This window comes from Helianthus annuus, chromosome 14 (genome assembly GCF_002127325.2).
Source record: "Helianthus annuus cultivar XRQ/B chromosome 14, HanXRQr2.0-SUNRISE, whole genome shotgun sequence".
In the NCBI taxonomy this organism is placed as follows: domain Eukaryota; kingdom Viridiplantae; phylum Streptophyta; class Magnoliopsida; order Asterales; family Asteraceae; genus Helianthus; species Helianthus annuus.
In genome coordinates, this window is record NC_035446.2 from 74,606,412 (window position 1) to 74,633,084 (window position 26,673).

At 35.4% G+C, this 26,673-nt stretch overlaps 2 protein-coding genes across 2 annotated transcripts; one reads left to right on the forward strand and one right to left on the reverse strand.

The window, feature by feature from the left end:
- The first annotated feature begins 4,219 nt into the window (after positions 1–4,219).
- On the forward strand, positions 4,220–11,896 carry LOC110884369 (uncharacterized protein At5g08430). The gene is made up of 8 exons (XM_022132077.2): positions 4,220–4,389; positions 7,996–8,693; positions 9,291–9,391; positions 9,490–9,549; positions 9,636–9,686; positions 10,382–10,452; positions 10,626–10,867; positions 11,272–11,896. The coding sequence occupies exons 2-8, from the start codon at positions 8,045–8,047 to the stop codon at positions 11,697–11,699; spliced, it is 1,602 nt and encodes a 533-aa protein (XP_021987769.1). The 5' UTR covers positions 4,220–4,389; positions 7,996–8,044; the 3' UTR covers positions 11,700–11,896.
- A 3,703-nt stretch (positions 11,897–15,599) lies between these two features.
- Positions 15,600–26,673, reverse strand: LOC118486500 (cold shock protein 1-like). Its single transcript, XM_035982982.1, has 2 exons — positions 26,253–26,673; positions 15,600–15,682 (listed from the first exon to the last, which is right to left on the reverse strand). The coding sequence occupies exons 1-2, from the start codon at positions 26,671–26,673 to the stop codon at positions 15,600–15,602; spliced, it is 504 nt and encodes a 167-aa protein (XP_035838875.1).

Below are 26,673 nucleotides of genomic sequence, written 5' to 3' on the forward strand. Positions count from 1 at the left end.
AGTGGAATAAAGGTTTGGGCAAATAGTTTTCTCGTGAATTGATTTATAGACATTACGCCTAGTGGAAACGGATATAATCGAATGATTCCGCTCGTAACATGATAATACTCTAATGATCAGTCAATGATACAAATTTACCGTTTAATAAAAAGTATGAATATGAAACCTCCCCACTTTGTATGCTATAGCAATGGCTAGCCCACATTGACAAGCAATTATTATTTGAGTATATTTGGTAGTGCTGTTTTTTGGATTGTAAAAAATCACATGAAAGTTTATTTCTGTTTGTTCCATTCACAATCTTTCTTTCTCCTTGCAAACTTTTCTCCTCTCCTTTTCTCGTATCTATTTTATTTTGTTTTTTTTACGAAAGATTTTTATTTACTCTTTCATTCCTTCCGCACATTATTTTCACGCAAAAAACTAGAAGTGTTCATGTTGAGGTTTTAATTTAAGTCATAAGCCAAATCATTAGACCATATGTAGTGGTAATGTCCCTACCTCTGTACATTTTGCATTATGTGACAGCCCAATTAGCAATGGGACGTTTTCTAAGATGGGTGTAGTGGGGATGTGAGCATTATGTTAAAAAAGTGTAATAAAATTAAATAAAAAGAAAACCCTCAAAAAATCTTATTGGACAAACAAAGGAAGATTAATGGTGATTGACCAAAACCAATGAAGCAAGGCGTGGAAAAAGCACGCCAAAAGCAAATTTCTTGGAAAAAACGCCCCCGGGAGTGGAATTTGGGAACGCCCAAAAAACTCCACTACGGATGGTCTTAGCAGTTATTTTTAATCATTAAAATCTAGTTACGGTATGGTTTCTATTTGTTTTTACAGTTTTAGCTTATTAGACCTTCAAAAATGAATAAGATATATTTTTAACTTATCAATTCACATAGTTAATATTTAAAACATACACTTTGTAAATATTTAATCAGCATTACTCTCATTCTCCTATATATTAATTTCTCAATGAAATGAACAGTCTAAATAAATATTAAATATTAAAAAGAGTATTCTAAATATTAAAAAGAGTATTGAATGAAAAGTAAATGAATAGTATCGGGTACTGGTACTGATATCAAATTTATCAAACTGGGTGTATTTTCGGAATCTGTTCGGCACCTGTATTCATCGGGTTTTACCCTCAAATACCGGTGCCGTACCAGTACCGACCGTATCAAATCCTGTAGCAACGTACAAGTAATTGCACAGTTTAGATTACTTTTCATACACACAGTAAGGAAACTGTATTTCGTTTGAATGAGGTTTTATATACACAACAACTTATCTTGCTTTATTTTTTGTCTTTTTACATAATGAATGAATTGTAGCATGTAAAATTAACTTGGATATTTAGATTATTTATGAGCAAATCGTATCAAATCCTGTAATCAAACCGGTATCGTGTCGATACCAAATTTACTATACCAAATCATTTTCGGTACCAATTTGGTACCCACCTTTTGACTTATTCAGAATCGTTACTTTCGGTTCGGCACCGGTCTAGCATCATACCTATAGTTATTGATTTTTACCTTCAAATACCATACCGTATTGTACCGAGCATTTTAGGTGCCGATATCTAATTTCGATGATTTTCCGGATCGGGCACTTTCGGTGCCGTTACAGGTACCGAGCTCATCCATATTTTAATTTCTTAAAAAAGCAAGTGCACTATATGATCTATTATTATGTACATATATGTTTTTAACAAATAGTTCTTCATCCCGGACTATAATCACACAAAAAACTTGAAGTTTACACTCCGAAGATAACAAATTAGTGGAAAAGAAAGAAGATAATAACTTATAATCATGACGTACACGTCGATTTCCCCCTTCTAGTAAGACCCAAAATTCAACTTGTACGTCCCTAAAGAAAGAATGAACACCTGCCCTATTCACGTTTGCATTTTTCATCACTTTACATAAATATATTAGATTTAACTTAAATAAAAGAGTAAACATCAAATCTAGTATAACATATAACTAGCTACGTATTTACGTTTATACTTTTCTTAGAGGCGTACAAGTTGATTTTTGGGTCTTACCACACAGAGGAGCAAATTAATGTTTAATTTTTTTTAATCTATTTTTTTCAAGTATATATTCAACATACATTCCTACAAACGTTTTCTTAATTATTTTCTTTATATTTCCTATACTGTATGAAATTTCACATTTACCTATTCATTAACTACAATCTAAACAGGTGAAGAAACATAAGATGAGATGTCATTTTCATAACATGAGATGTCATTTTCATAAATATTATAGTTACATTAAAACAAAATTGAACTAAAATAATGATAGTAAACAGAAATTAGAGTAAATTTCTTTTTGGTTATTGTGTTTTAATGGTTTAACTAGCTGAGTCTAAAAAAAAAAAAGTTTAACGTCTTGAGTCCCTAACCACTAACTTTTAACGTTTTAAGCCCCTCTGTTTTAACCATTTGAGTCAAAAATAAAAAAGTACAACTGTCATAAATTGGACTTAAAACGTTAAAAAAATGAGTTATTAGAGACTCAGAGTGTTAAACTTTTTAATTTTGAAGTGAGTTAATTACTGTTTTCGTCCCTAAGGTTTGTCAAAAATAACGGTTTCAGTCCATTAGTTTAAAAATTGCGATTTCAGTCCATTAGTTTCATTTTCGTAACCATTTCAGTCCACTAACTTAACTCCATCCATTTATTTTGTTAACTTTGAGTTAACTAACTAATTCAGGGACGGTTTGCGTCAGTTTTAGAAACACAGGGACTTAAGTGTAAACTCTAAAACATTAAAACAAAAAAATAGTAAATTCCAAAAAATCAAAAAAAATCCAAAAAACCAAACAAATTCCCAAAAATTCTAAAAAATAATAAAAATTCTAAAAATTCTAAAAAATTCTAAAAAATCCAAAAAATCCGTTTTGGCGCGAACTGTTTCGAACCCGAACCGTTTCGAGCTGAACCGTTCCGACGCGAACCGTTTCGACCCGTACCATTTCGACCCGAACCGTTTCGAGCTGAACCGTCCGAACCGTTTCGACCCGTACCGTTTCGAGCCGAACCGTTTCGGCCCGTACCGTTTCGAAGCCGAACCGTTTCGAGCTGAACTGTTTCGAACCGAACTGTTTCGACCCGTACCGTTTCGAACCGAACTGTGCCGTTTCGAACCGAACCCTTTCGAGCTGAACCGTTTCGAACCGCGCCGTATCGAACCGAACCGTTTCAAGCTGAACCGTTTCGAACTGAACCGTTTCGAGCTGTACCGTTTCGAACCGTACCGTTTCGATGCGAAACGTTTCGAACCGAACCCTTTGGACCCGAACCGTTTCGAAGCCGAACCGGTACGGTTCGATACGGCACGATTCGCGTCAAACCGGTACAGCTCGAAACGGTTCGGTTCGAAACGGTTCGGTACGATACGGCACGGTTCGGTTCGAAACGGTTCGGCTCGAAAGGGTTCGGTTCGAAACGGCACGGTTCGGTTCGAAACGGTATGGCTTGAAACAGTACGGCTTCGAAACGGTACGGGTCGAAACAGTTCGGTTCGAAACGGTTCAGCTCGAAACGATTCGGCTTCGAAACGGTACGGGTCGAAACGGTTCGGCTCGAAACGGTACTGGTCGAAACGGTTCACGTCGAAACGGTTCAGCTCGAAACGGTTTGGGTCGAAACGGTTCGGGTCGAAACGGTACAGACGGTTCAGCTCGAAACGGTTCGGGTCGAAACAGTTCGCGCCGAAACGGATTTTTTGGATTTTTTAGAATTTTTATGATTTTTTAGAATTTTTATTATTTTTTAGAATTTTTTGGAATTTGTTTGATTTTTTGGAATTTTTTTTTATTTTTTGGAATTTACTATTTTTTTTTGTTTTAATGTTTTAGAGTTTACACTTAAGTCCTTGTGTTTCTAAAACTGACGCAAATCGTCCCTGAATTAGTTAGTTAACTCAAAGTTAACAAAATAAATGGATGGAGTTAAGTTAGTGGACTGAAATGGTTACGAAAATAAAACTAATGGACTGAAATCGCAATTTTTAAACTAATGGACTGAAACCGTTATTTTTGAAAAATCTCAGGGACGAAAACAGTAATTAACTCTTTTGAAGTTAAATGATTAAAACGAATGTAACAAAAGTACTAAAAAGTAATTTAGTATAGAAATAAATAGCACAATTTACGATATAATAAGTAGTATATTTACTATAGAAAGAAACAGCACAATTTACAATAATACTCACGCGCTTTGCACAAGGTTACTTCCGAAAGTACCAAAGTTCGAGAAAATCAGAAGAAAAAGCAACCCCTGCAACATACGTGCATTTCACCTTCAGGCTTCATCCCTCTTGCATTGTTGAATGCTGCTGCAAATCAAACCCATATCAGTGTAGTAGGTACGTATGCTCTATCAGCTGGTAACCGCCACCCAACAACCACTTGGCGTTTTCTCGCTCGTCTTCTTCATCTCTGTTTTCATCTTCTTAATCTTTGAGCAATCAAACTTTGAAATTAGTAACCGAAATTTTACACATTTTCTTTTACTATCATAAATCTACAACGCTACCCACCAATTTTGGCCTACGGATTGTTATTTTAATCTGTATTGATCGAGTTTTTTTATTCTGTTTCTAAATCTACATCTACCGTTACTTTTAGGGTTTAAATGAATAGAATAATGTTATTTGAAATCAATAGAATAATGTTGTCGAGCAAAATTTCTACACTTATATAGAGCCCTAATTTTTTATTTGTAGAGATTTTACTCGTAAATCTACAACATTATTCTATTCATTTTGAGTGGTCATATATAACATTATTCTTTTCATTTTGAGCGACTTATATGTAACCTTAACTTTTTGTTTTAGAAATTCTACTTGTAAATCTACACCTACCGTTGCTTTTAGGGTTCCATATAAGATATTCGAAATGAATAGAATAATGTTATTCAAAATGAATAGAATAATGTTGTAGATTTACAAGCAAAATTTCTACACTTATATGGAGCCCTAACCTTTTATTTGTAGAAAATTTTACTCGTAAATCTATAACATTATTCTATTCATTTTGAGCGGTTATATACAACATTATTCTTTTCATTTTAAGCGACTTATATGTAACCCTAACTTTTTGTTTCAGAAATTATACTTGTAAATCTATACCTACAGTTGCTTTTAGGGTTTCATATAGTCATTCGAAATGAATAGAATAATGTTATTCGAAATGAATAGGTGTAGAATAATGCTTTTAGGGTTTCTATTCATTTCGAATAACATTGTTCTATTCATTTCGAATGACTTATATGGAACCCTAAAAGCAATTGTAGGTGTAGATTTACAAGTAGAATTTCTAAAACAAAAAGTTAGGGTTACATACAAGTCACTGAAAATGAAAGAATAATGTTGTATATAACCGCTCAAAATGAATAGAATAATGTTGTAGATCTACGAGTAAAATTTCTACAAATAAAAAGTTAGGGCTCCATATAAGTGTAGAAATTTTGCCCGTAAATCTACAACATTATTTTCTTCATTCTGGATGACTCATATGGAACCCTAACTTTTTATTTAGAAATTTTACCCGTAAATCTACAACATTATTTTCTTCATTTTGGATGACTTCTTTTTATTTTAGAAATTTCTTCCGTAGATCTACAACATTATTTTCTTCATTTTGGGTGACTTGTATGGAACCCTAACTTTTTATTTGTAGAAATTTTACTCATAAATCTTTGAGTTAATTGCTCGAATGGTCCCTGTGGTTTCAAGTTTTTTCACGTTTAGTCCCCACCTTTTGAAAATAGCATGTATGCTCCCTATGGTTTGTCACTTTGTTACTCGGATAGTCCCCCAACATTTACTCTGGGGACTATCCGAGTAACAAAGTGACAAACCATAGGGAGCATACCTGCTATTTTCAAACTAACTAACATCTACTCAGGGACTATCCGAGTAACAAAATAACAAACCATAGGGAGCATACATGTTATTTTCAAAAGGTGAGGACTAAACGTGAAAAAACTTGAAACCACAGGGACCATCCGAGCAATTAACTCTAAATCTTTTCATTAGTTTGAGTGACTTATATAGAACCCTAACTTTTTTATTTTAGAATTTTTGTTCATGAATCTACAACATTATTTTATTCCTTTTGGGTGATTTATATGGAACCCTAACCTTTTATTTTAGTAATTTTATTAACACATCTAGACCATTATTATCATTGTTTTGAATGGTTTATATGGTACCCTAACTTTTTATTTTAGGAATTTTACTTGTACATCTAGAACATTATTTTCATTGTTTTGAGTGACTTACATGGAACCTTAGCTTTTTAGTTTGAAAATTTTGCTTGTAAATCTACACCATCATTTTTATGGTTTTGAGTGACTTATATGGAACCCTAACATTTTTTCTTTTTTTTTTTAGAAATTTTACTTGTAAATCTACATTATTATTTTCATCGTTTTGAGTAACTTATATGAAACCTTAACTTTTTTAGAACAACACACCCCGCTAATTGTCCTTCTAAATCTACACCATTATTTTATTTACCATTATTTTATTCTGTTTTTCAGTGACTTATATGGAACTATAATCAAGTTCTTATTTATTATTTTCTTAGAATGGCAAACATAAACTCACTTAATCCTACTCTTAAATCTACACCATTATGCACCATGGGGCTTAAACCCTCAACGTCATGGAAAACGACACCACTGTGTACACACCTTGTACAAGCCCTTTGGTGATTAACTTTTGTTTATAACCTTAAACCATAACTGTGTTCCCGAGTCTCATTTAACAGGGGAGGGGAAGGAAAGTGAATTAAGAGAGAAAAGGAAGGAAACGATGTGTTTTTTTTCGTGTTCCTGAGTTTAATGAAAAGTAAAGGAAAAGAGAAGAAATCAAGCATTTTATGTGTTCCCGAGTTAGGAGGAAAAGAAAACAAATAAACAATTTTACCATTATACCCTTTAAACATAAAACATTTTCATTAGATATGAGGGTAATTTAGTAATTAATAAGATATAGGTACAATTTTTCTTCCCTTTACCCTCCTTTCCCCTCCCCTCCCTTCTATCCTTAAAAAATCTCGGGAACATGGTTTTTGATACGTGCCGAAATCCCACGTTTCCATCATCTCCATGTTTCCCTTTTTATTGCATTAAATTAGGAATAGTGATAGGTCCATGTTTTCATTAGAGTTAGTTATCTGCAGATTTCCTTCATGTTTGTAAGCCTATATATAAGGCATTCTTGTTTTGTTAAATTATTAGGAATGAAATTATGAAATTAGTCTGATTATCCTTCTATAATTCTAATCTGGTTTCCGTGTATTTTCTTTGGCCAATCGCTTACCGGTTGGAACCACATCATTGTTACGAACCAAATCGTTAACCAATTGATCCAAAGAAAATAGATAAGAAGCTTGAAAGCATATTTCTCATTCATAATCTTTTAGAAACAAATGCATATGGCTTTATAGCCTTAGGAAACAACTGACGGAAATAAACTGCAAAACTACCCAGTACTCCACTATAAAATAACTAATTAAGAAATAAGTAAAATGGTAATATGCGTGTGAATAAAGTTGGACGTGGGTCTTGGAGATGGTAGATGTGGCACACATCAGTTTTTTCATATTTTCATCTCTTCACCCCCCCCCCCCCTTTTCTGCTAAATGAGACTCGGGAACAGAGTGTAACATTGTACAAAACAACATCCCAAAATCTTTACAGGGTCCATAGCAGTATCTGTCACTGGGTCATAAATCCATTTGATTCAATCATATAATTTAGCTTTGTAACTCTACTACATTATCTTGATTTCAACTGTCATGATTGTTTATTAAAATCACTTTCTTCTATATTTTAAGGCCTTTCATGTTTCATTATTTTGTTCTAAAGCGAAACTTCTTTACTCAACCAAACACAATTCGTGCTGTCGTTTTTTTGCTGTATTACCTATCTGATCAGTCTACATTCTTACTATAATCTGCAGTTTATATATGGCTTTAAAAGTGTAACAGTCAAAGTCCAAGTCAACCAATATGGGAAAGGGAGATGGGAAGAATGAGCGGACGCCAAAGGTTGTGAAACAACGTAGAAATTTGAAGTCGAAAAAGTTGGAGTTTATCGGATGGGGTTCTAAATCTTTAATCGAGTTTCTTCAATCAATCGGGAAGGACACCGGCAAGGAACTTTCTCACCATAAGGTGACCGCCATTGTCGATGATTACGTGCACAATTTCCAGCTTCTTCATCCTCAGAAAAAGAAAAGGGTCATCTGTGATGAAAAACTTCATTCTCTGTTTCGAAAGAAACAAATTCCTCGAATTAAAATACACGAGCTCCTGCACTCTCACTTTGCTGATAACCGTGATTCTTCCGAGGATGATCATTCGAATAGTTCAGAAGAATACGAGGATGTAAATTCAACACGCGTGAAACGAAAGGTTTCTAGTGCGGAGAAAAAAGCTCATAGTCAAACTGAAAATGCGTCGGGGACTTTGTTAAGCTGCTTTGCAGCTATTGTTCCGGAAAACGTAAAGCTTTTATATTTAAAGAGGAGTTTAGTTCAGGAACTTGTTAAGCAGCCTGAAAGCTTTGAAGAAAAATTGTTAGGAAGTTACATCAGGATAAAGTCGGATCCATTGGATTTCTCTCGGAAGACCTCGCATCAGCTTCATCCCGTTACAGGTGTAGTGCTGTTTTCGTTATAGAATTTTTCTATTATGAAAGTTAAGAAATAGTGTTATGGACTGAAACCATTGCAAGGTATGGGACTTGTACCACATCGGTTGCATATACTGACGGAACATACTGATTAAGACCTCCAATCTGAATTGGTCAGACATTTGCCTCTGAACAGTTAAGCATTATACTGGCACTTAATGGTTCAGACCTCTTACTGATTCAGCACTTAGTGGTTCAAACCTCTTACCGGTTCAGCACTTAGCTATTCAGAATTTAAAAATTAGCTAAAAAAAGAACATAACGGAATATATTGACGGTAATTACTCTTTATATTATTATGAATCATATATGGGATGTGATACCTTTGATGGACATGTATGTTCTCAATTTTAATTTGAAATATTAGACGTTATCAAAGCGACCGGACTTATGTTTGATTTTTTTATGTGATTAACATCAGTAAATATGTTGCTAGTATTTGATATTTTGGTCATGAGCATGGGTTTGTTTTGGTAATCTATGCGCTAAAGAAGTTATCACAAAAGTGCATGTATTAAGTTCTGCGTCTTATTCTTATTGTGGCCTTTTATTGTTATGCAGGGGTAAAAAATGTTGGCTTACTTGAAGAAATCCTTCTTCAAGTTCCAAACATGATTAAAGACATACCTATCCGTATGCTCTCCGATGATGACTTCTCAAAGGTAACTTACATTTTACCATGGTCCAATCGTATGCACAGTTTTTTTCGCTTTTCAACAGGCAATTTTTCTTTGGTTTGAATTTGACATTTCTTGTGCAGGAAGAAATTGAGGATTTATGTCAGAGAATTAAGGATGGTTTGCTTAAGAGGCCTACCGTTGTAAGTTTCTGTGTTTTTTCATAGTCGTATCGTATGCTTTTACGATATTATTTTTTATTCATTATTCATAAAACTCTCCTTGGTAGGTGGAGGTTGAACAAAAGGCCCAAATCTTGCATGAGGATATAACAAAACACGTAAGTAATACTCGTTATGATGCAACATAACATTTTATCAGTTTTCCATGTTGGACATATTATATGACAATTATGCCCTTTTTTCTCCTTACGTTCAAAACTCTCATATCCTAATGCAAATTTTAAGGGGAGGGTATAAATGTCATAAAATTGAAGATAGGTATATTTGATATTATGATTTTGCGTTTGGTATGCGCATATAATGTATATATGTGTGGGCGCTCGGGGGGCTAAACTGAAAATGCACTAATTTTAACGTTATTTTACTATTTTCATGAATATAACTTTAAAAGAGGGGGATGGTTAATCATGCATCATGTGGTGGCGTTGATAGCCGAAAGACAAGGGAGTACATGCACTAATCGGCCTTTGTCTTAATTGTTGCTGAGTGTTATGTGCCTTATGTCCAAGGCTTGATACAAAACTACTATGGAGCCGGGGGTCTCACTAGAAGCAGCCTCTCTGTTTCCAATTGGGTAGAGGTAAGGCTGTCTACATCTTACCCTCGTCGGGCCCTACCTTAGCTTTGCTATTGGTGGGATTTACTGAGTATGATGATGATGACGATTTTGCGTTTGGTAAATATGATATTATATCAAGTTTTGAGGGCTTACACTTTATACACATAAAAAAATTGGTGTTCCTTTTATGCTTTTACGTATCTGTATTCAATAAGCTTACTTGTTTGTTTACAGTGGCTTCCAAGAGAACTTGTCCGTTTACAAAACCTAATAGATCGTGCCAATGAAAAGGGATGGCGCAAAGAATATCCTTGCATTTTTTCCTTATAATCTACTTTTTGCCTTGATATATGTTGCTAAGATAATTTTCAAAAAACCACATAAATGTATAAACTAACAATCTTTCTATTCAAATTCATCATAACTAATATGACATGTGTATATATGTTTGGGAAACCTTTACTTGCTTCGGTATTACACTATTTGCGTATATAGAAAGAAAGAAGCTGCTTCAAACACCATCGGAGCAGTCAAAGTTGTTGACCGAAGTACCAAAGGTGACCGCTGACAAGTTAGAGCCAGAATACACAACGCCACCGGAACAACTAAAAGATATACAAAAGCCCGATAATTTACCACTCGTAGCTCATAAAGATGTTCCAGATCCCAGTAACAATTTAGAAACAGATCAGATGTTGCCATTGTGTTCCAATGCTGAAGGTATGTCTAGTTTGTCCAGTTTACTTATAAATGGGTCGATTTTGGTTATGAGTTATTGTTAATGGGTCAAACAAAAAACATGGATAAAAAGGAAGGAACAGGTCAAATGCTTGAAAGTCAACCAAAGTGTACTTTTCAAATATTTACTTGTTAACTTTTAAATCGGTCCATATAAGATGGTATAATTTCTTATTTTGCAAAAATGTTGAATGTCACTTTATCAAAAGTTGGCCAAATCTAAGAGTTAGCAAGTCATTAGCTAAACAAAAAAAAAAAAAAAAAGCTCATGAAGTCATGCATTTTAGATCAGTTTAGAGAGTTCACTTTACAAAAAATAGTTCAGCGACTTTTTCGTGTATTTTTTTTACAAGTATATTGAAGTAATGTTTTTGTATTATTTGCAGAAGATGAAGTGATAATTCTTGAAGTGTTTGATAAATGCAACACAGAACCAACAAAGAATGTGGGTTCTGGAGAACGCTTGACAAGCGTCCAAAGAGTAGAAGACAAGCAGATGCCGGAGACCAAATGTTCACGTCAGATAATTGACTTGTCAAACTTGATTGAACTAAGTGACGACGAAGAGGAAACCCATGAGCAAGTGGATGAAGCAAAAACACACAGGCAAGAGGACGAGAATGAAGTCTCCCGTCCGAAATGGTTCTACCTGGATCCACAAGGACAAATACAAGGGCCCGTTTCAAGATTTGATCTGAACAAGTGGAATGATTACGGCTATTTCTCGTTCGATTTTAAGGTTTGGGAAGATGGTCAGACGCCGGACCGTGCTATCTTATTGACAGACATGCTTTCAAGCAATAGTAGCAAATGATAACAGTTGCTTATTTTAGTTAGTTGTAGCTGTTTTCATTTATGCTTAAACTAAGGGGGCATCTTTTGTTTTTTTTTTTGTGGGTCAGATTATTTTGCTCATCATTATAGTCAAGTTTAATAAACCTTAATCATAGTTTTCCTGTATATACTTGTTTTTGAGTTACTAATGTTGAATGATTTTATCTTATTTTTCTATATATATATAGTGATTTATGATTGTATTTGATAAATTATTAAAATAACAAGTGGGTAGATAGTTTGTCTAGCACTCAGTTAACTTGTGCTGCTTTTTCATGACTATTTATTATAAGATTTCTAGTATACAAAATAATATTATAATGATATTTCTCTTTTAAGTTCTTCCCTTTTCTTGAATTGTTTGATTGTTGTTACTACATCAAAATCTGGGTCGGGCCTAGGGGCTGTTTGGCAGCTTCTGAATGACTAAGTGTTGAATCGGTAATAGGTCTGAATCATTAAGTGCTAAATTAGTAAGAGGTCTGAACCATTAAGAGTCAGTATAATGCTTAACTGTTAAGAGGCAAATGCCTGACCAATTCAGTTTCGAGGTCTTAATCATTCAGACTCAGTATAATGCTTAACCATTCAGAGGCAAATGTCTTAACCATTCAGACATCTGCTAGTGAAACAAACAGTCTAAACCATTAAGTGCTGAACCATTAAGAGGCTCATTAAGAGGTAAACAAACAGCCCCTTAGTGTTTAGATTGAGCATGTGCCTAGCGCTCTCCAGCCCCCCAAAGAAGGTCCTCATATGAGTCGTAACACAAAATGAAGTTAATGCGGCCGAAGTCCCATTACACCATCCAACACAAGATAAGCATGTAAAATAGTTGTAATACCATCTCTTGCTTGTGTGGGGTAAGCTCTTATTTACGGAGGTCAAGTCGGCAAACCCTAATGGGCTTACCTTAGGTAGGTTTGTTTAGACTCACTAGGTCAAACACAATATTAATCGTGGCTAAATATTAATCCCAGATCAGGATATACACAATTACGTCATCAGGCTCACGACCATGCATTTAGGGCTGGGCACTAGGGCTGGGCAAAGTGCTGGTCGCTTGTTCGCAAAATGCTCTCTCGATTGTAAACGAGCCGATCGGCTCAGTTCGGCTTGTAAACGAGCCAAGCACGAACAAAAGTCCTCTAGGCTTGGTTTAGCTCATATATTGTTAATTCATTTTATATATAATTTATGTGCACAAATATATAATTATTTTAATAATTATCATCACCCTATTAAATATTGGAATTGTAAGTGGATTTAGCCCAAATTATCAAAAGCCCAACACCTAATCTAAGTCAGTAAACCTAATTTCATTTGTTTTGACTTCACCACCGATGGTTGCTTGGACTTTAAGATCTTTTTGTTTTTTAATGGAGCACTTCTATATTTGTATTTGTTGAACTAATATGTATATTGAGTGAATGACAATTTATCGAAAACGAGCAACATTTTGAGTTAAGCAATTTTGAATGAAACAATGGTGACATTTAAATTTGAAGTCTTTGTATTAAAATATAATCTAAATTTGAAACTGGGCGAAAACGAGCAAAACCGTGCTACTCGGTTGTAAACCAAGCAAGTTTGAGCAACATTTTTTGCTTGTTTCCTTAAATTCAAACAGAGTCGAGCCGCTCGGTTTCAATTCAAGCAGAGTACAAGCAGACGCTTGCTCAGTTCGGCTCAGCTCATCAACAACCCTACATGCATTGGCGGATCTTGAACTTAGTTTTTGATAAAATCGGGGGACTCTCAAAATCCATTTTTTACACTACAATGTTTTTTTGGGGGTAAAACTAACGCTACGAAACGAAAAAAAGTAGGGGTGGCCCACGAAAAGCTCCACTGTTGCGAGTCTAAAACCATGGGAGATGTGTATTTTGTGAAACCCTAAAAGTCTTCATGAGTTTGTATATAATCACCACACATATATGAAACCCTAAAAGTCGTCATGAGTTTGTATACAATCACCATACATATGGATTGTGCCAAGGGTTGGGGATTATAGGTCTTGAATCATTTTTCATAGATTAATTGTTGTTTTCTTATAACTTTTTCTATCCTTATTTGTTGATTACAATCACAAACATCTTATCTTAATCAAAGTGAAGAACATTCAATCATGCAAACATGTATATGTACTAAAAATAAATAGTTATATATATATATATATATATATATAGGGGATGGTTCAAATGAAAACCACTTTTATTGTGAAAACTCGAAAACTAACTAAAAAAAGCCTAAAAAACACACAAAAAAAATTCTTTTTTTTCAATTTTTTTTATAAAAATCGCTAGTTTTTATATATAAAAAAAACTTTTTTCAAAAAAAAAAAAATTGTGTAGTGCACATGTGTAATAATACACATGTGTAGTACACATACATATGTGCAGTATTACACATGTGCACTACACAATTTTTTTTTTTTTTTTGAAATTTTTTTTATATTAAAAAACCTGCAAAATTTTGATTGCAAAAAAAAAAAATTAAAAAAAAAATTTTTTTTGTATGTTTTTTTGGCTTTTTTTAATTAGTTTTCGAGTTTTCACAATAACTAGTGGTTTTCATTTGAACCTTCCCCTATATATATATATATAATATTAGAAATAAAAAATAAATATGAAAGGTAAAATGTCACATCATTAGGGTGTGATTGGTAAATCTAATGACAAAGAGAATATATTAGAAATGATGGGAATATATTGGAAAATGTAGTAGTATATGTTTGAAGTTGTAAAAATATATTGCGAGTGATAGAAATATAAAGTAAATTATGCTTTTACAAATAATATATTGGAAACTATGAGAATATATTGAAAATTTTAGTTATATATGTTGGAAATATTATAAATATTCAGAAGTTATTTAAATATAAAGTAGAATGTAACATTCATGAATTTCGAGTATTTAGTTGTTAATCAGTTTTGTATATTTTGTTTTTTAGTGTGTTGTAGAATGTCATACAACATACTTGTATTCATGTTCATGTTAGTAAGTTAGTATATGATTCTCAATGTGAGTACATTCCGTTTCTGATAAGTTATATATGCATCTGATTTTGCTCTGATTATATTTTTGATCGTGTATCAGATTTTTATGTTTATGATATGTTCAATTTCTGATTATGTTTCTGTATTTGATTATGAATCTCTTTCTAATCTGGCTTTGTTTCTGTATTAGTTGAATATGTCTCTGTCTCAACACATGTATCTGTTTTGTATCAATATCCGTCTCAGAGTCATTATGGGTTTCTGGTATAGATTCAGACATCGTATTATACATTTAGTTTCATATATGTCAGGATCCGTTTTCAATACTTGTTTTGGTGTCAGTCTTAGTATCTCATGTATATTTATGTTTCGGTGTACATATTTGTTTTTGTTTTCGTTTCGTCTTTTCATACGGTTTACAAAATTGTCATAAGTAAATTATTCTATTTCTTAAATATAACTTTTCAAAGTTAGAAAAATAATTATATTTAATTTGCTATGAAATTTGATAAATTATTTTATCTTTTGATAGAATCCAAACAATGAGTGTTCACCCTTGGTCTACACGGACAAAAGGCTGAGCTAACACGTGAAACACTACGCCTCGGGCGTGACATAGAATGGTTGGTTGAAAATGGTATACACACTACTATTAAACATCTCCTTTATTGTTTCAATTTGATCTTTACATGGGGAAAAACTTGTTGACGTAAAGGAGTTGGAAAAACCTTTGGAATTTCTTTAATGATGCAAATGATTTAGGTATGTTCACTTAACATTTCTTAGAATATATTTTATATTTTCGTACACATTAATTTTGAAAGGAAATGAACAATAGAATTTGTCTGGCTAATAGGATGGACAAGTGGTTGTTCACGCATCTAGCTGGCTCTTTCTTGGATACACACACGTCTGGATGGACAGCTGGCTGGCTCACGTATCTCTGCCTCTTCCATTCCCATGCCTATTAAATCATATTATCAAAGTAGACATCTAAGTGACTTAGTTGGTGATGCATAAAGTTTAATTAAAAGTTTGTGTATATCTATGCAAGCAACAAGGTGACGGACTCACGGGAGTAATGAATTTGTTTAGAGCACGTCTCAATTTGAGACTAACATGATATGTATTTTTATTAGTATGCATTCAATAATGTTATTTTCTTGTAATTTTTCTACATTTTTACAAAACACATCTTTAGGTATTCAAATCGCATCAAGAGTTACAATAGATACAGTGCAAGGTATAGATCATTATAATGGTTATGTCATTGTAATTAATAGATCACATCCAACAGGTATATTATTTTAATGTGATGGTATCGGTATCTACATTAGTAAAAAAGTCCAACGAAGAAATAGTGGTAGTAAAACAATTGATTGTGAATTTAAACCGGAAGGAAAACATTTTTCATTCGTTGACATTGGTGTCATTTTATCGCCAAGTGATTGAGTCACAAGATACACTTGTTAAAGCAAGTATTGTTAAACACACTTGAATTTGTTTTCCAAGAATTTGAACGGTTTATTTCAACTCAATTTCAAAAATTTTTTTTCCAAGTATTTATTTTAGATGTGAGTTGCAAGTTATGGGTTACTATTAATATATGAACAAGTAATGTATTTAAATGAAGGTCCACTTGATTTAATTTTGAGATGTTTAAGACTAGTGAAGATCAAATTGAAATAGTAAATGAGATGTTTAAGACTAGTGTATATACCATTTTCCAGTGTTTCTAAATTGGACCGGACTGGCTACTCGGATCAGAAAACCGGGGGTTTGAACCAAATTTTTGGGGGGTTGAACCGGATTTTAATTAATTTTTTCAATTTTACCTTGTGTATTTTATAATTTTTATGACATCACATCTGGTCCAACCGGTTTGACCAGTGGACCGGTAAAGAGACTGGTTCGGCATCCGGTCCAGTCCTAAAAACGTTGCATGTCCAACCTATAACTTTTTCTTCAATCAATTATTCACCATCCGGGTAACATAAAACATATGAAATGGACACGACCATGAGCCACTCGAAGACGAAGAAGGGGTTGTCATTACGTCAAAGTGAATCACGCTTCACATTGAAACGCGAAATTGGATGTAAATACCAAAATTTTAACATTAGCATTTCGTCAAACACCATAAGGGCATCCATAGCTAGACTTTCACTCCAAAAGACCACCAGAGTGAATACACTTTCTGAAAATCATGCAACGCGTGTCAACCATTTTCAATTCACCTCATCTTCACGTTAACATCATCCTTCACAACAAAACCAACCACCATTTATGTAAAATTCTTTCCTCGCACCTAATGCGTTAAAAATTCAAGAATCTTAAACTGGCTTTTGATTATTAACGTCATGGTAGGTTATTGATGTGTAAATGTTATCTATATTTTGTAAACACCAAAACTAAAAAGGACTCGGAACTCAGTAACACACAATCAGCAAGTGTATCGGTTGTTATGTAGTCAAGTTGGTAAGACCGAAATCAATCCAAGGACACACAATGATTTTTAGTGAATGATCATTTTTATTAACTACTAAAACCAATTAAGAATGCAAATACTCAACCAAACAAGTTACACAATGAATATCACGAAATCAAATAATGAGAAAGCAACTACCTAGGAAGGAATCATGTTGACTCGCTCACAGCTCTCGGGATTGGATAATTGGAATTTGGTTACCGGGATCTTAAAATACACTCTCTAGACCGGAACTGGATGTCTAATCATTTTTCAAACATGACGCAATCTAGTATTTGGAGAAGTTGTAAACTCGCCGGTCTCGGGTCCAGATCACCTCATGGTTAAGTTACCATAAATTTGGATATCCTCCCAGTCCCACTAGAAATAATACATCCGGGATGTGTAAGGGATGCAAGGGGTAGTATTTCTAATAGGTTTCTAACACGGGATGCTAACTATACAAACATATAAGGGCGACTTCTCTTGTGTGATATGCGCCAAATGCAACATATAAATTATATCAAATAAGGTATAAAAATTACCCTTTTAGTACTAATGTTGGAAAAAGTGCATTTCTTTGTATACTTTTGATTTTCAGCATTAAAAGAGCTTAAATGTACAAAAGGAACAAACTAACGGCAAAAACCATCATAATACAAAAGAATGGACGTTGATACAATATACCAACCCTCTGAGCTTCACCCAAAGACCAAAAACAACGAATCAGAAGACAAGCACGGGCAGTGCCACCAAGGCATGGGGTCGTGCCCCACCCAAGATTCCAAGAAGAAGAAGACAAACAGAAGCAGACAAAAGACACGGGGCCGTGTCCCATGGGCCGTGGTCAATGCCCAAATATGCAAATCTTGGATCGTACAACAACTACAATGATCACAAGGCCGTGTGAGCATCCGGACTGACAAACTCATTAAATGAAGACAGATAAGAAGGAGGGCACGGGGCCGTGTAAATCGTTTGTTTCCAACTATAAATAGGGGTGCTTGGTTTAATTGCAACTCATCCCTTGGCAAACTATTTCTCTCATATCCACCACCACAACACCACCATCATCCACCATAATCATTAGAGTTAGAGTGGGTAGTAGTCTCGGGATCCAAGATTGATAGTAAGAGCTTTTGTCAAACTATAGTCATGCTTGGTTAATCTCTTATATCACTTGGTTAAAACAAAATCTTTTATGTATTACTTTTGATTTCCAATATTTGGTTTACTTTTTAATTGGGTTTGTATTAATGACTTTAATAACTAGTTTTTTATATTGAAAGTGAATTTTATCCTATCATCTTTTCTTGTTTTGCTGATTCACTCATTTGTGTCTTTACGGTCTACATAAAGCGTGTTAACTGCCTGGAAGGGGGTTAGAAGGGTGGTTTGGGTAAAGTTCTTGCCTCGTTCAGTGTATAGATCCTGCGAGGACTTGAGTCAAGCTTATTAGGACTTCCTTTGAGGCAGATAGCATCAAATCGGGGGAAGTAAGAATAGCTTAAATCCCTTATAAATAAACTACTATTAAAACTTTAAACATGCCTTGCAGGACTGTATCCCTGCTGACTCAGACCAATATGCCCGAGAGTAGCATTGCCTCCAAAAGAGGGACATGCCACATTTTGCATTAATAACTTAGTTAATTATCTTTCAATATTCCGGCCTTGCAGGACTGTATCCCTGCTGACTCAGACCAATATGGCTGAGGGTAGCGTCGCCTCCAAAAGAGGGACATGCCACTATAACTAAGATAATCTCTTAAAAAAAACTAAAGTGCAGAAATTATCAAAGGATGCATAATAGATGAGTCGGAACCAAGTGACTATCTCTTGTTTATTTGTTTCTTTTATTACTTTAGTTTCTTTCTTTCTTTATTTTTACTTGTTAAAAAACCCTTTCTCAAAATTTGGGTCGATTAAACGTTGACAATAATCCGGTATAAAAAGCTCTTGTGTCTTAGGACGACCTCGATATCTTACCATCACTATACTACGCCAACGATGGGTGTACTTGCCCTAGCTTGTTGTAGAGAGTGATAGTGTTATATCATGTTTTATAAATTTAAAGCTTGATAAAAGAGTAAAAAGTAGAGTAAATTACAAAAATCGTCCTTTATGTATGTCACTTATTGCAAACTGTGTCCTTTGTCTTCAATAATTACAAAAAACGTACTCGATGTTTGCAAACCCTTGCAAATTATGTCCTTTAGCCCTAACTCGGTTAATTTTTGTGGTTAAATCTGACCAAATGGACCCCACGTGAGGGTATATTGATCATTTTACCCTAAATACTAAAAAAATAAATTATAAAGATTCAGATCTTTTCTCTTTCTCTCTTTTTGAATGACAGATCTCTCTTTCATCTCTTATTCTTTTTCTCTCTCTTAACTCTCCCTCTCTCTCCCTCTTCACACCACCATTCTAGCACTACCACCACCATAAACAACCCACCACCACCATCGCCACCACCAACCTACCACCTTCACCGCCTTCCACCACCATCACCACTGTCACACCCTGACTTTTGCGGAAGCATGGTTATTTGGTGTGACTTCTTAATACCATAACAATCAATCATAACAATGCTATATGATAAAAACACAAGATTTTTATCCATTAATAAAGTTTAGGAACTCCCACAATACCATTGTTTAAAAAAGACATCAATACCGAATTAAGTTACAAACCATGACGTGTTTAAACGAGTTCACAAGACTCAACAAAAGTACGTAAAGAAAAACTGAGTTTAGAATTATGTATCCCGTCCAGGAAAGGGATACACCCTCTAAACTCAACAACCATGGATAACATCTTTTTATTTAAACGCAGCTTGACGACACATGCATACCCTTCCAGATCCACTAGTTCCCTTAAATACATGTAGTTTGAAAAATCAACAAAAGTTGAGCGAGTTCATGTGTAAGTGAGTATGTATAAACCTTTGTAAACAATGTATGTATGTCCCGGTATGATTGCAAACAAGGAAAAAATCACCAATGGTTTGCAAGGCCACTGATATGTGTGCCGGTGTAGGAAGACTGAAACCTAGCAAAGTTGTACCAGGCTTCCGGCTGGAAGACATAGTCACCACTATGGGTTGCCCCGGCCTCATGGGTGTGGGCTCGCTACACCCAAATAAATCTATCACTCATGCCCCTCGGTCCTGATACGAGGATTAATGGTCCCAAGTATCCGCCTACCCTATCACATGATCTATGGTTCTTTCCTAGGCTAATCATACTAATAGTATTGTAAGTATCCCTTTATAACATGTATTTCACCCCCGAAGTAAGTAAACAAAACAGTTTAAGGAAAAGGGGGACATGAACTCACAGTAGTGCGTCTTCAGTATCGTCAACTCAAACTCTGTCAGCTACACGACAACCTACAACGTACTAACGTCTATTAGACGAATGGGTCATGCCTTGGCTTAGAGTTTAATGTTTTGAGTTGCGTTTCTTGTTTTATTCCAATATTATTCCAAGTTATAATTATTTGTTAAAATAATATTTATTTTAACTTTAAATTATAGTTAATTTTGGAATAATTGTTTAATCAATATTTTTGGTATTAATACTTCACAAGTATTTTAACTCCGAATTTCCTTCCCAAGGATGGGGGTATTTATACATGTATATTATAATTCCGAAATAATATATTTTTAAGTCCCACTTAGGAAATATATATAACTTATTGTCAAAAATAATGTATTCCCAAGAAAATATATATTTCCCAAAAATTATATATCTACTAAATATACTAGGAAAATATATATATTTTATCTCCCAAAAATAATATATTTTTTTCTTGTCGAAAATATGATATAACTTTGTAATATTCACAAAAATCATATTTTCACCTCCTTTGTTTCCAAAACAATATTTACCAAAAATATATTTGTAAAAGTATTTTCCGGAATATTTCATAAGTTACGTTTTAGCGTTCGGTTTCACAATATCAAGAGTGTAACTTAAATATTTTATTCCTTGTAATTTTTGGTATTATTTTGGAGTTGTAAATGTCATGGTAATTTGTTAAGTTATATTATTTTACCCTAAAATATTATAACTATTCCACAAAATAAACAAATATCCACACAAGTGTCTTAATATATAATATATATTCTAAATATATATTTATCCATTTTTATTTACAAAAACCAACCTCCGATACTTTTTATTTTTGTAACAAAACCTATGGCGAAGTTTATTTTGAAAAACAAAGTTAAAAATATACTTGTAACACATGTTAGAAAATATTTTATAAGTGTTTGAAATTTTTAGAAAATTCGCCATAGTTTCCTTTGTAAATGGAGGTGTCCACGCTATTAAGCATATCATTTTCTTTTCCAAAAATCGTTCAAACCATCAACAATCATACTCTAAACAATATTACACTTACCAAGTGCAAAACTATTCCATTTATAATACAACATGAACTTGATGTTTTATAAAAACGCATAGTAACTTGGTGAGGTGTTTAGTGGTTTTAGTCACCTTCCAAAGTGTATTTACTTTTGTTAAAATCTCATTCTCGGGATTTCTAGATGTTTACAACTTGTGAACTCATTTTACAAAAATATTTATTTACAACATCTTCTTGTTTTACTAGCCTTCCTACACTTATTTTATTTCCAAAAATAATGTAAGTGTAAGAAAAGTTATGATCTTTCAAAAACCGTCTCTTGAACTTAGTTTGTTTAGAAAAATCATTCACAAAATATGGTGGGTGTGTGGACAAGGGGTCGGCCGTAGCTTTTATGAGGAAGAGAAGGAATTGTGGTGTTGGGTTTTGGGAAGATGATGATGCTCTTATAATCCCTAAGTGTTATTATCCAATAGGTAATGTGTCTCCATAAGTACTTACATAATCCCACCAAATCCCAATGAATATTATAGAAGATTTAGTGAAATCTTAAAGATTATGGTGGGGCCTTCACTAGTGGCCGTGAATTATATATGGGGAAGGGGGTAAATGTAATTTTTGATGGTAAGTAAGTTAATTAGTGAATGGTTAAGGTAAAAGTCTAGTGTTTTAATGCATCATGTATTTTACAATATGTTAGGGTGCTCGGGAACCATGACTAGCTCAAAAAAGTAAAACAATGTCTTTAACAATATTTTAGTGTTCCGGGTAATGTCCGGTTGTTCGGTTAGATACCGTTCCGTTAAAGTGCTAAGTTATTCTGTATAGTGTCTTTTATGTAATTTTTTGTGACACTTTTATTTCCCGGCACTTAAGAAAGCATACAGGACTATTTTGCCATATTTTTGCACATTACTAGCATGTTAAAATGCTGAATTTTGTTAATTAATGCAGAATTCTGCATTTTGAATGGGTTTTAGGCACTTTCCGGCACTTAAATTATCACATAGTGACGCAGTTTTATGGTCCTTACATACTAGTGTAGTACCTTCTCTCTGGCTCATACTGGGCCTCAAAATATTGTCTGTCTTTGTACTGGCACTGTCAGTATATTTCTGAGTTATCCGCTAACCGTGCTAACTGTGCTTTGTGCATCAAGTATGTCATTAAAGTTTGTATGTAATGAATGGTGTGACAGTATGAAATGTGATGCACATGTATGTATGATACAGAAATCATAAAGCAGTTTACATCGTCAGTTGTAATTAAGCACAGTCATTAAGCACACATTTAATATTAATTAATTGTACGGATACCTGTAATTATGAGGGTTGTCACATTCTCCCCCTGTTAAGAAAATTTCGTCCCGAAATTTTAGTTCTGCTACTAGATGCAGGGGTCTTGGGGAATAAATGTGGGTATTTGGCTTTCATGCGATCCTCACGCTCCCACGTGAATTCTGGGCCATGCCGTGTATTCCATCGAACCTTGACGAGCTTGACACTACTCCTGCGTGTTTTGTTGACCTTCCAATCAGTAACCTCAACGGGTTCTTCAGTAAAGTGGAGTGTGTCGTCAATATGAACTTCGTCGGTAGGAATGACCACTGTCTCTTGAGTTGGACTCTTTTTCAAATTTGATACATGAAATGTATCATGAACGCCATTAAGTTCAGCGGGTAGATCCAACTTGTATGCAACCAAACCAATCCTTTTCAGGATTTTAAATGGACCAATGTATCTGGGGTTCAACTTCCCACGCTTCCCAAAGCGTGCCACACCCTTCCAGGGTGAAACCTTCAACAAAACCATATCTCCCACCTCAAATTCCAGAGGTTTCCTTCTTCTGTCCGCATAACTCTTTTGACGATCACGAGCCGCTTTGATGCGCTCTCGGATTTGTATAATCTTGTCAGTCGTTTCCTGGACCAATTCCGGGCCAACAAGCTGTCTATCACCCGCGTCAGCCCAGCATAATGGTGATCGACACTTGCGTCCATAGAGAGCTTCGAACGGTGCGGCCTGAATGCTTGCATGGTAACTGTTGATGTATGAAAATTCTACCAATGGTAGGTGAGTGTCCCAACTTCCACCTAAATCCATTACGCAAGCTCGCAACATGTCTTCCAATGTTTGAATCGTTCGTTCGCTCTGTCCGTCTGTTTGCGGGTCAAATGGAGTACTCAGATTCAACTGAGAACCAAAAGCTTCTTGAAAGGATTGCCAAATCCTTGACACGAATCTTCCATCTCTATCAGAGATAATTGAGAGAGGCACTCCATGTCGTGCAACAATCTCTCTCAGGTATAGCTCAGCAAGCTTACTCGTGTTGTCTTTCTCCTTGATTGGCAGAAAGTGTGCAGATTTCGTTAAACGCTCTACAATTACCCAAATCGTATCATGGCCCTTGGGCGTCCTTGGCAATTTCGTTATAAAGTCCATCGAAATCTGTTCCCATTTCCATTGGGGTATTTCAGGTTGTTGCAAGAGACCTGAAGGCTTCTGATATTTGACTTTTACCTTGGAGCAAGTTAAACATTTGCCAACATATATCGCAACATCGCCTTTCATTCTCGGCCACCAATAAAAATCTTTTAAATCTTGGTACATTTTATCCGATCCAGGATGGATCGAGTACCGTGACTTGTGAGCTTCATCAAAAATAACGTTTCTCAAATCACCAAACAAGGGAACCCAAATTCGTTTCATGAAGCACAACGTTCCTTCCCCGTTTGGTACCAACTGCTTCTCCATCCCACGGAGATACTCATTCTCAATATTCCTTTCTTTAAGAGCTTCTCTTTGCGCGGCACGAATGCGCAATGAGAGGTCCGTTTGTATGATCATTTCCAAAGCCCTAACCCTTATGGGCTTGATCCTTTCCTTTTGACTCAGGGCATCTGCGACCACATTCGCCTTCCCTGGGTGATATTTGATTTCGCAATCATAATCATTCAACAGCTCTACCCAGCGTCTTTGCCTCATGTTAAGCTCTTTCTGATCGAATATGTGCTGCAGGCTCTTGTGATCAGTGTAGATGGTGCATCGCGTGCCATATAATAATGTCGCCGGATTTTCAAAGCAAACACCGCTGCACCCAATTCCAAATCATGCGTGGTGTAATTTTTCTTGTGAACTTTCAACTGGCGAGAAGCATATGCTATAACCTTCTGCCGCTGCATTAGCACGCAGCCTAAACCCTGACGCGAAGCATCGCAATATACTACGAAGTCGTCTGAGCCTTCGGGTAGAGATAAAATTGGTGCGTCACAAAGCTTGTTTTTCAACAAATGAAATGCTTCTTCTTGCTTGTCTCCCCATTCGTATTTCTTGTCTTTTTGCGTGAGGGAAGTCAACGGTTGAGCGATTTTCGATAAATCCTCAATAAACTTGCGATAATATCCTGCCAAACCTAGGAACTGTCGAATCTCAGTTGGCGTCTTTGGAGTCTCCCAATTCTTGATCGCTTCGATCTTTGTGGGATCCACATGAATTCCACTTCCATTAACTACATGACCAAGAAACTGGACTTCCCGTAACCAGAACTCGCATTTCGAGAACTTTGCGTACAACTTCTTTTAAGCAGTTCTAAAATAGATCTTAAGTGTTGCTCATGATCTTCTTTTGTCTTCGAGTAAATCAAAATTTCATCAATAAACACAATCATGAACTTATCGAGGTATGGCTTACAAACTCTGTTCATCAAATCCATGAATACAGCTGGCGCGTTTGTCAAACCAAACGGCATAACCAGGAACTCGTAATGTCCATATCGAATCCTAAAAGCAGTCTTGGGAATATTTTCCTCTTGAATTCTTAACTAGTGATATCCTGATCGTAGATCGATCTTTGAGTAAAAACTTGAACCTTGTAATTGATCGAACAGGTCATTAATCCTTGGCAAAGGATATCTATTCTTGATAGTCAACTTATTCAGCTCGCGATAGTTGATACACATACGGAAACTACCATCTTTCTTCTTAACGAACAACACTGGAGCTCCCCAAGGCGAGAAGCTTGGTCTGATAAATCCCTTATCCAGTAACTCCTGGAGTTGCGTTGACAGCTCTTGCATCTCTGAAGGTTCAAGTCGATAGGGTGCCTTAGCTACAGGCGCGGCGCCTGGAACTAAGTCAATATGAAACTCGACTTGCCTTTGTGGTGGCAATCCTGGCAAGTCTTCTGGAAAGACTTCAGGATATTCCTTCACGAATGGAATGTCTTCTAATTTCGGCTCAACGGCTTCTTTATCAACGATGTGTGCCAAGAAGGCAACACATCCCTTCTTCAAACACTTCCTAGCTTTCAAACAGCTAATGATCCTTAAGGGCGTATCGCGCTTCTCTCCGTGTACCACAATCGTTTCTCCATCCGCCATGCGAATGGTCTTCTTATGACATACAATTTCGGCCAGGTTGCTGGACAACCAATCCATCCCTACTACTACATCGAAGCTTCCCAACTCTACTGGCAGTAGATCCAATGTAAACTCGTGCTCTCCCAATTCGATCACGCATCCTCTGATGACTTCATTTGTTTCAACTAGCTTTCCATTAGCCAGTTCAATTGAGTACGGAATGTCTAACTTACTAGCAGTTAACCCAAGCATTTTCTTAAATTCTAGCGATACAAAACTATAGTCGGCACCAGTATCAAATAGCACAGATGCAAAGCGTTGATTAATAGGGAACGTACCAGTAATGACATTTGGATCTTGGCGTGCTTCACTCGCACCGATATTAAAAACTCTTCCTTGTGCTTGATTGAGTTTCGGGCACTCACGTTTGAAATGCCCCATGTCTCCACAATTGAAACACCCTGGTCCTCGACCATTCCCATTACCACCTTGAGCATTGTTTTGGTTGCGATTCCCACCTCCAGCTTGGTTTCCAAAATTTCCTCGATTACCATTTCCGGCATTCCCTCCTTGTGGGCGGTTTCCATTCCCATTACCTCCACGGTTGTTGTTACCAAAACCCCTTTGACCGCCACGGCCAGTACCAACCCAGCATGATTCTTTTGAGTGACCAACTCTTCCACAAGATTCACATTTTCCAGATCTGCATCGGCCCTCGTGATGCAACTGACACGCGTTACACTTGGGCAAGGTGCCCAT